This window comes from Buceros rhinoceros, unplaced genomic scaffold (genome assembly GCF_000710305.1).
Source record: "Buceros rhinoceros silvestris isolate BGI_N320 unplaced genomic scaffold, ASM71030v1 scaffold16069, whole genome shotgun sequence".
In the NCBI taxonomy this organism is placed as follows: Eukaryota; Metazoa; Chordata; class Aves; order Bucerotiformes; family Bucerotidae; genus Buceros; species Buceros rhinoceros.
In genome coordinates, this window is record NW_010432244.1 from 4,314 (window position 1) to 15,278 (window position 10,965).

A 10,965-nucleotide genomic window follows, 5' to 3' on the forward strand; every position below is an offset into this window, starting at 1 on the left:
TATCCATTCTCAAACAGTAACATAAAATGAAGAATGGGCCTATGGCTGGTATACAACTTTCAGGAAAAAAATGGGAAGAAGATAGAAAGAAAATAAATATAAACTTTAGGCCATTACTGCATCATTTAAAAGAACAACCGTATCGATTTATGATTTTCTTGTGAGGATACAAAGCAAAAACCAGAGAGACAGACATTGTATCTAATTTAGTTTGAGAGATTTATTTCAATCCATTTTCACAATTTCATATGAAGACTTTTTGTTAAGAATGTTCTTCTCACCTGCTTCTCCACCTGACACTCATGTAAATTACCAACTGGCTGGTTTCCTCCTGATTTTTCAGTTGCAAGCATCCAGTTATTCTAGCTTTGTGCCAATTCTGTACGTCAATCTTGCTGACATAAGTTAAAAATGCAGAATTTTTATTGCATAATTTATTAAAATGTTTAGAAACATGATACAATTCGATGTGATTCTAGAAAACTAACTCAAAGTATCACATTTTCATTAAAAATGTGCACAGTTGCCAATATAAAGAGTCTTGGTCTGTTAAAATATTTTCTTTTAAATAAACAGCTAAGGATAAAAAAAAGTATTGTGGCACTTTAGTAAATGAAATGTTCTTTTTTTTTTTAATTGCATATTACAATGCTCGAATCAATACAGGCTTATTGGTAGCAGGGGATATGCTTGCAGAGCAAATCATCTCAAACTTCCCAAAGCAGCTCACGTTAGGGTGTCAGTCGTTTGGGATCCCGTGGGAACATGGAGGTCTGACGAACATTATGCAGCCCCAAGTACAGCATGGTTACTCTTTCCAGCCCTACAAATGAAAAAAACCCATCAGTACAGTCACTCTTTTGTTTGAAACTCTGAAGAAGCTAAAGGTACTTTAGGGTACAGTGGTGTGACCAGATGGAGATGGATGCATTAGCATGTCTGACTACAGAAAAGAGCCAGAACCAAAAATTTGGGATTTTACACACAGTACCTTCTGCCACAATACAGACATCATGTGAAACCCGTATTGATGAGCAGTGCTACTACAGACTCAACCCTGCTCTGTATCCCTTTGGACTTACAAGGAAGATGGTGTGGAAAATTGAAATGGGAGGTGGGTCATTGGGAGAACTGCATCTTGAGCACAGTAACAAAGCATAGTCCAAACCAGTCTTAACAGCTTCAGAGTAAGAGACATTAAGTGCCTTAAGCAACTACAGTAAAAACTGACGGTTGGGGAAGTTTATCCAAACCCCTCTACAGCACAAAAGTGTAGATTCAACAGTACGTACCCATGTAACTATCTGCTGACACCTTGATGATAATAAATACATCACTGGTCATCGTGTTCTTTCTTCCTGAAATCTTAGAGGTTGTGTGTGTGCTGTGGAATGTGGGAGGAATTCCTAATCCCTGGGGCTACGTACGTACCCCAGCCATGCCAAGAGGAAACCCAGATGCATGCTAGTTTTTACACACTGCCCTCCTATGTTAAGGTTTCCATCTGAAACGGCTAGAAACCAGGTTTGCTTCTCACAGCGTCTCCTGTCTGGCCAGTAGTTGGCCTGACCTCTGCAATGTGCCATGAGGAGCATTTACTCTGCAGAAGAAATGCAGCCTCAGCTTCCTTGATGTCAGTTCTGACTGGCTTAAAAGATTTTGGATCATCTGCAAATGGTGCATCTCCTCTGCTCACAATCATGTGCATGATCATCCAGACTTACATCTTGCAGTATGACAGAACAGATGTCTAATAGCATATTGCAGATCTAATGCATTTACTGAAGGCAACTTAGGAAGTTGTTCTGAGAACATGCTGAGAATGTGCTAAATACACTTTACAAAAGTAAGAAAATGCAGAAAGACTGAATTGAAGAAATCATTGTGTTTATCGATCAGGACCCATGAAGCGTCCTATTTCCATATGCATGAACAGATTTCATCCTGCTAATGAAGGCAACGTGCATAACTGTAAATTGTTGTCATTCAGATGCCTAAAATCTATCTTATTTTTCATTTTAATATGCAGAATACTCACACCCAAGACATGAAGCCTCAATACTTCTGCTGAAACAATTAGCATCAGCCAAACTGATTGGTGACATTTAGTCAAATCACTGAACAAGACAGAAGCAATCATTTATTTCTCCTCACTGCAAAACGGCTTCATCAAATGCACTAACAGACTAGTGGCTTCTGGTATTAGTAGGCCTTGATAAATCCACACATAATACAGTATTTTCTTGCTGCCTTAAGTTTTCCTCATTGGTCAAATTTGCAAGTGATGTGCCTAGCTAATGAATTGGCATTTTTTTCTTGTGACTGTCTACTTTTTAAACTTGCCTAAAACCATCAACGTAAGAAGGCTACTACTCTGAACTTTATATTGAACCCTGCTTGAGACTGAGCAGTTTAAATTAAGCTCAGACTAACACAGAACAAAATAAAATACAGACACTTACCTATTCCACCACCTGCGTGTGGAGGAGCACCAAAACGAAAGGAATCGATATAAGCCTTTATTTTCTCCAGATCTAGAGAAGAAAAATATATGTCTCTCATCTGCTTAATGAACCCCAAGCCAAACACACGAGTAACTGGAGGACTGTAAACACAGCAAAAAAAATTTATCAATTTCACTTACAAACTAACAGTGGGGTTTTACTCATTAAACATCTAAATTATCCAGGACTATCTAGAAATTATAAATTTTGTTTTATAATTTTGTTGGTAACTTACCCAGGGAACCAACTGTAGGACTGAGTAAGAGCTAGGCCCAACTGTTCATTGGAGCTTATGGAAAATAGTGAGTTCTTGAATAAACTGCCGTGAGACAGTGAGGATTTAGGAATGCTTTTTCCATCTTGCTGCAGTGGGAGCTACTCCTTTTTTTGCTGCTGTCTATCCTGCCACTTCACTTTGCCATTCACTGAAAGCGTAATTTTAATCTACATTTTACTCTTTTACCCTTCTACCATTAGCTGGCCTTGTCCCTGCTAAGTCTGTCTGTTTTTCGATTTTTTTTTTATAATTTTGCCTACAGAAACTTCTTGCTTATCTGCTCTCATTTCAAGATTTAAAATGGACAGCCAACCAAGACTCCGCTGGAGTACTCTGTAGAAAGTTTCTGACAGTACAGAGAGGCTCGACTCAACGAGACTTGTTTGTCTACCCTCATTCTGTTGAGGGTATTTCCTGCATTACATTCTCTCTAAAGACCTCAGAAACAATTCCTTTCATCGAGGTGCTGCTGAGAAACGAACTAGTTTCTTGATACCACCACTCTAGATTAAAATGGTTAAACAGAATTACATGGATTAACATTAAGAATGAAACAGAACTGTGATTTTAGCACTACTGCTATATAACAAATTCTGCCCCGAGTTCTTCCTCTAAAGTTAACAAATCCAGAAATCATCTATATTTTTTAAATTCAACTTTATGTTGTTCAACTTGTTACCGATGCCGTGATGCTGGGCTCTTTCTGTCAGCAGCTGAGGATCATGAATTCTCTGAGCTCCAGACAAGATCTCTTCCCCTCTCATGAACATATCATAAGAGTTGGAGTTTTTCTGGAAAAACAAAGATGAGTTTATATCCTGCCTACACCTGCTCCATCCTCAGGTGGCAAATACGCATCTTTCGGTAACTTCACCTGTGTCCACAGTTGTGCAGTAAGAGAGCAATGTATCTGGAGTCTGCCCAGGAACTACAGCCCTTTGGCTCCTCTCATTAGACTGATTTAAAAAACTAAAGTTCAGCTGCATGCCCTTTGAAAAAAAACATTACACTTGCATATAGTTATCCCAGCCAAACATGCCCTGAAGATATTTAACCCTGAGTTTAAGAATAAACGGGGGAATTTCTAACAGTGTCAAAAAGTGTATTTTCTGTTAAAGTGTCTCTTGCCCTGGAAGAATGTTTTTGCCGCTTTTCAGTGATAGCAGCAGTGCCGTGACCACCATGGAGGTTTCTTCATAAATCTTCATAAAGCTCTCCCAGCCTTAGCTAGATTTGTTTCTTCCTGGTATGTTTTCACCACTGAAGAGTAACTGTGAACATTTTGCAAGTCATGTAACACTGACCTAATCTTGTTATCAGAATTTTAATTATAATAACAAATCATGCACTTTATCTATTTTGTCAAGCTACCCCTACATGAAATAATTTAAACCACAAAAGAAAAAAAAAAAAACAAACCATTGACAACAACAAAGAATTTTACTTACAGGGTTTACTGGGTCTGGCATTGTATAAAAAGGCCTCACAGCAAGAGGGTATTTGTCAAGAATATAGAAGTCTGTGTCATACTGAAAGAAGGTAATTTAAACAGTTAGTACAGGAGAGAATGATATAAAGAGCAAGTTACAAGAGAAAGACACAAGTTAATCTCTGAAATAAAATGAAAAAAGATCTCCCAGTAGCTTTCCACAAATTTGACAGTATTATCTGACAAAATAATAGTTATCAATAAAAGTAGCGTTTATCCTTTAGTTCTCCAATACTACCTCTAGTGTGAACTTACAAATATTTAGCAATAAAATGTCTTTCTGCAGTAATAGGTACTTATTTTCTTGCCAAAGATCTCATCTTCTCCTGTAGATTCAGTTAGAATCTGGTTTGGGTTTTTGTTTAATTATTCTAAGAACTCAGTTTGGAACATATTATCCTGTTTGGTGTACTCGGTATAAGAGATGATAAAAATAAATAAAAAAGAGTGAAAATGGTTTGGAACAGCTTATTAATGATAAAGACAAAATTGTCAGTAATTTTATCAGAAGCAGCAAAATGGGGATGTAGTCAGACAACTAAAGAATCCTTAGGCTAATCACAAAGTCTTCACACCTTCTCATGCTCTGAGAGACTGTATTCTCAATCAGGGTGTAAAAAGATGATTCACATGAAGTAGGCATTTATGCCAACCCAATGACTCCATGACATCAGGTTTCAGACTCAATGACAATGTTATTTATTATACAATAACTGTTCCCTTTTCCTTTACCAGGCGTCCCAGGAGCTTTTCATTAGGTGTGCTGAAAAACATTATCACCATTAAAACTAAGTGATTTAAACTTGTACTGATGATATACGTCATAGAGCTAAAAAGATTTCAAGCTAGAAAGCGGCTGCACCCTGCCTTTTAGAAAATCTAGGACTTGTTTCTGTTCCTAAATATTTTGTATTGGTCACAGAAATCCCTTCAAGTAACCGATACCTGAACATATTCTAGCTGTTACAATAACTACGTCCTAGTCAACATAATCTGATTACTGAAGAATTACATACTCTTTTTCCTACCAGCATATACTTTGTGCAGCCTTTTCATCTTGGGCACAATAAGTGAGAGGCACCATAAGCAGTTGCTGAGGCAATTATTTTGCTCTATTAAACTCCTACAATCCAAATGTCTTCGACGCACAGATCATTTAACTGTAAAATCACACATTATCCTCATGGTTCTGGATGTATTATGGGAAAGAAAAGAAATGTCTTAATTTATTAATGTCTTTAGAAAATTTTACACATAATCAGTTAATTAAACCCATCTTTCAGTAAATCACTGGGAACGCAAACATGATTGTTCAATCATCTTCCTGAGAGGTGGAAAGAAGAAATGGGAAGGCATCACTGAAATGAAAGACCTTAAGACTGAAGTATCTTTTTGTGTAATCCTACTCAAAGATGTGACAGTTCACATGAAGGGCTGCCATTGTTAGAAAAACAAATGCTTCTCATCCTTAGACAGTTCATGTTACTGTATGTTGTAAGCTGTTTTCTGTTGCATTTCACCGTTTGTATAGTCTATGTTAAAAAAAAGGACTATTTTCATATCCATTTATTTGTCGAGATCTGGATATAAGTTGTTTATTGCTCTAAAAGCTTGGGGTTCCTTCTGAGGACTGTCAGCTGCACAGTACAAAAGTGACACTTTACTATGACTTTCACAAGACTCTGACATGTTTCTGTGCTGCCAAAGTACCTCAGATCTTCTTCATCACCCATCTCAACACCAGCCTCTCTGAGCATGGCCACGGCTTCACGGTATTCCAGCCTCAGAGTTGGCTCCAAAAACTTAAATGGCTCACAGGGGAACTGTTTGTTCACTGTCTGAATTTCAGTCTGGAATCTGCATATGAGGAAACAAGAACAGAAGCAAAATACAAAACAATCAGAACATACTCTTGCATCCAATAATGATTTTGCAATAGCAATACAATTTTGCCACAAGGGGTCCCTCTTGCAACATAAAAAACTGTTATCAAGCCACTTCTGGAGAAATTCTGTACAATCCTAATGAATTCTTTCATGTAAGTTAATGCATCTATCTCAATGATATACAAGTTAATATTTTACTATTATTTCTGTTTTATTCCTTTTGTAAGAAATAACTGGCTGGGTCAAATTTTCATGGTAAAGACATTGAGAAATCATCCCTTTCAATTGTGATATTTACCTGGGTTTTGCTTTGATTTGACTGATATCCTACTTCAAGTATAAAAGAGAAATTTCCTTCTAGACAGATGAAAAGATTTGTTTTTCTGCTGGCAAGCTAGTCTAACTTGTAAGCAAATGAAAACCACTTCCTAAGCTTCTGGCTTGGCTTTTTAATGAGTTAGTTAGGCTGTGAATGACTGAAAATAATCTTTGCTATATTCATGGCAGAGATGCAGGCTGTTACAATAAATTCAATTGAGAAAAACTTTCTTAGATAGTAAATATTAATTGCAAAATAGAACAATCAGTCTACCTGTAGTAGCACAAAAAGAACTGTTTTAAATTACTGATGGATCATTTCTGTTAGGAAGTCCATTCAACAGTGAACAGCAAGTTTTCTTAGTGCAAGGAGATGCAACTCAGGGGTAAAAATAGACAGTTTACTGGCCTACGGCCTGACTGAACTTGGAAAGTCAGGCACAAACAAATAGTTAAGCAAAGAGAAAATATCTGAAGTTCTGTTGTAAATCAGGTTACGTGTGATTATCTGACAAGCTGAGGATAAAATGCTCACCCACTTCATACCACAGTGCAAGAGATCTCAAACAAATGAAGTTGGTCACAAAATGGAAAATGCTGTCATTACCTTTCCTGAAGTCCCTTGAATATCTGCACCAAGGTATCTGCAATCTCATCTACCACTTCATGATAGTGATAGCTAAAAGCCATTTCAATATCCAGACCAACAAACTCAGTCAGGTGTCTGTGTGTATTGGAGTCCTCAGCTCTAAATACTGTAAAATTAAACAACAGAAATTCTAACTGACCGGAAATTATCATTCCATTTTGAAAAACAACACTGACAATCAATCACATCAGCATTTGGATCAGGCAGACAATGCTGTCTTTAGACAGGATAATTCTCACTGAAAAACAAAAAGAAATCTAGCTGCCTCAGAGCATCAGTAATAACAACAGTGACAGCATTGTTGTAGCTGTGGTGCTCACAGGATACAAAACAGACAGGACCCGTAGAGAGGCAGTATTCTCTCGTTACACCAACAGACAGCAGGGGAAAAAACAGACAAGCTTTCAGGCACACAAGAACTTTCAGATTTGAAAATTGCCTTTTTCAGAGGAAAGGGACTTGTGCACGTGTGTTCTGGAGTGGGTTTTTTTTCAGCTATATGAGTCTAATATAAACATGTCTTCCTACAAACCATGACTCACTGTCAGTGAATAACGAGAAATTTAACAGTTAATTAATTGTCAGTAATTAACAAGAAATTTAATATTTTCTTAATTACTTGCATTTTCTTTTTGTTTTATAAGCTGTTATCGACTTGTTTTCCAGCTTACATATCTTTAAACCTGTCTTTGAGGTCTGGAAAAAAAAAGCTGTATTAGCTTTTGAGGAAGAGAGAGCAAGAGACTGGAAATTACTAGTTTTTCACTATTTACTGACAATCCAGTTAAAAGTATGCATTTCCTAAATAAAGCTGTTGGGTGTGTATAGAAAGGATACGTTAATATGCAATGTGAAGTACATAAAACCTAGCTCGCCTATTTTAAGTGCTTACTACAGGGCAACTAGCCAGCTACTGGGCGTGGTTAGTAGGGAACTATGGCTTCAGTAATCAGTGTTGCTCCATGTTTTACTAAATTCATCATACTATCAATTTCCAGCACATCTCTTTCTTTCTCCTCACAGAACAACAGGCACTGGAGTACTCCACCCTTATTTCAGCATTTTAGTTTTGTTCCAGCAACTTCTCTGCCAATTTACTCTCTTTAGTCACCCCAACTGCAATTTGTGTTTGGTAAGTGAAACTGTATTAAGTGAAACCATTCAAAGCTTTCAGTGTGCCTGTCATCTCATTTGTACTAGAGCTGCTAAAAGCCATCACTGCACGCTGCATGCTCTGGATAAACCAACACTTTTCTTACCTGGCCCAACGCAAAAAACCTTTTCAAAGTCAGCACATATACACATCTGCTTGTACAGCTGTGGGGACTGAGCCAGGTAGGCACTGCTTTTGAAGTACGATACAGTAAACACATTGGCTCCTCCTTCACTGGCAGCTGAAAAGCAAATGCTTGCAGTAATTATTAAAATAAAAACGTAAAAAAAATATATCAGAGGTAGAATGACAGACAATTGGTCTTACATTTAGAGATCAGATGGAGATTTTTCTTCAAAGCATATTAGAGGAAAAAAGATACATTTGCATGCATTAATGCTAAGGGAAGTTTTGCAGCTCAGGATTGTCTTGCAAATCTGCAAGTTTAGTTGCAGTAGTTTAAAATGTTGCTATTCCCAGCTGTCCCTCGCCTTAAGAGTGAGAACAGAGAACGCACGCTTGTACCACATCTACCTGCAGCCCAATGTTTCTGTGGAAGCCAATCTTTGTCACTGTCATAAGCTTCCAGGGGTTAACTGCAGAAGCCGAGATGAAAGTGCATATCCTGTTTTTCCAGGACCATCCTCTCTAACTGAAGGCATAAGTACTTCTCAGAGCCGGAACTAGAGTTACCAGAAGCCAAAGGTATAAAAGTTTCTCTCGGTTTGAGGCAGTTTTCATAGAAGGTTACCTTGAGAGAACAGGAACCAGGCACACATGCATTCGAATCCCTTACGGCAAACCGCCTCCCAAAACGATCGGCTGAGTCACTTTTACACCTTTCTGTTTCCCAGTGTGTGATATGAGACTTACAGCTGCCTAACTTGCCAACAAAGGCACGCCAGAGTGAAAGATTAGTGAATACTATTTGAAAGTTCTAAAGTTAAGATAACCCTAGGCAAAGTACTAATGATTATTCCTAATCATTCCACTGAGATTCACATTTCTTCTCTTTCATTACCACTACTCCCACTGCAATGGTGTCAGTGAATATTTACAGTTATTTTTGAATACAGGTAATTTTAAAAATCTAAATCTTAGAACAATACTTACATTTGAAGTTTAGTAGGACGGCATTGACTTAACCTAGTTATTTTTACAGAATGTGATCTCATTCAAACAATAGGATGCTTGCTTGCCTGCTTTCAATGGTACACTGCGCAGTAAGAATAGCACACTTCCTCAAAGGTCCTACGTAAATAAAACTACTTGGGAGTCTTTAGTATTTCATGCTGTTTTAACTGTCTCTGTGGGAAAAAAGTTATCTAGTCTTATAGTTCAATGATACTCTCCATGTTGACAGAATAGCTGCTTACATGTATTCTCTTAAAAGCCCTTTTTTATCTCAATCAAGAGCTGTCTTCAAGAATATAAATACAGAAGTATAAAATTCAGTAGGAAAAATGTACAGATCTAATGAATGCACACACAACGAGAGTAATACAATGCCAGTGGCATCTATAAAACCTCAAAGACCACCAGTAAGATGGAAAAAAAAAACATCCATCAGTAAATCAAGTAATTTAACTTTTGAAAACAATTCAGCAGATTAACAACAGAACTAGAAGCAAAATCTACATTTCCAGACTTCTAGCCAGGCAGACGCTGTCATGCCACGCTTTCAGAAAAATGATCCACCACCTTCTATTCAGCCATATGCTCATTGCTAAAGAAATGACATACTGTATATAATCGCATCATCTTTTATACCATGATATGTTCGTTGTAGCTTTACGATGGAAGCTGCTTTTGATCTAAATTAGAGTGGGGAGTTTTTCGGATACTGGGAATGTAACTGGCAGTGCCCAACACTGAGTTGAAGAACAATGCATATGAGCAGACATCTGTATTTAGCCAAATTAAAACTTTACGTGCACTGCAGAGTACCTAAGGTACATATAATTTTTGTCTTGTCATTCTTTTAACGCCCAAAGTCAGGAGAAAAGAACAACTTTGATATCTGCTAGAAGAAGCTTGCTATGCTCTATCTAAATTAGAAATGAAATTTTATCTTTTTTCAGTAAAAACTTATTAAATTTTTGGTGGATAAGTACACTGAGCAACTGTAAAAGAGGCAGACCTGCAGCTGCTGGATCACATATACAATACCTGAAATGATCTTGGGAGTCTGAATTTCCACAAATCCCTTGCGAATCAGAGTTTCTCGGAAAAGCTGACAAATACCAGACTGAAGGCAGAAGATTGCCTGACTAGTGGAGGTCTATAAGAAGAAGATAAAATAATGAATGCTAAGTTAGTTTTTCCTGATTCTGTTACTTTTTCTGGACAGCTGGAAGGATGAATCTCTCTTCTCTTAGGAACACTTGATTATTGCATATGCCTAAACAGAGAAAAGTGCAAATCGATAATTGTTTATTACACAAAAAGCAGCAGCACAGGGAACAGGAGAAACTCCTCATTTGAATTTATGGCATATTCAGTTATAAAGGAGGCACTATGGTCAATTCTACATTTAAAGACTTGCTGATTTATGAGATGTGCTTCTTCAAATGAAGGTTTTATAGTAAGAAATTGAATAAAAAACACTAAACCTATTAAAAAGCTTTCAGCACACTGCACTAGAACAGCTGCAGTAATATACAGTGCATCATAAAAGCAAGGCCCCCAA

At 37.4% G+C, this 10,965-nt stretch overlaps 1 protein-coding gene across 1 annotated transcript; it reads right to left on the reverse strand.

Moving 5' to 3' along the window:
* Window positions 1-731: 731 nt before the first annotated feature.
* Window positions 732-10,557, reverse strand: DARS (aspartyl-tRNA synthetase; the record flags this gene model as incomplete). Its single annotated transcript, XM_010143708.1, has 9 exons — window positions 732-823; window positions 2,463-2,534; window positions 3,461-3,572; window positions 4,230-4,310; window positions 4,985-5,033; window positions 5,981-6,127; window positions 7,082-7,229; window positions 8,383-8,517; window positions 10,446-10,557. Coding segments are annotated over 9 exons (948 nt in total), but the record flags the coding sequence as incomplete, so codon positions are not given.
* Between the last annotated feature and the right edge of the window lie 408 nt (window positions 10,558-10,965).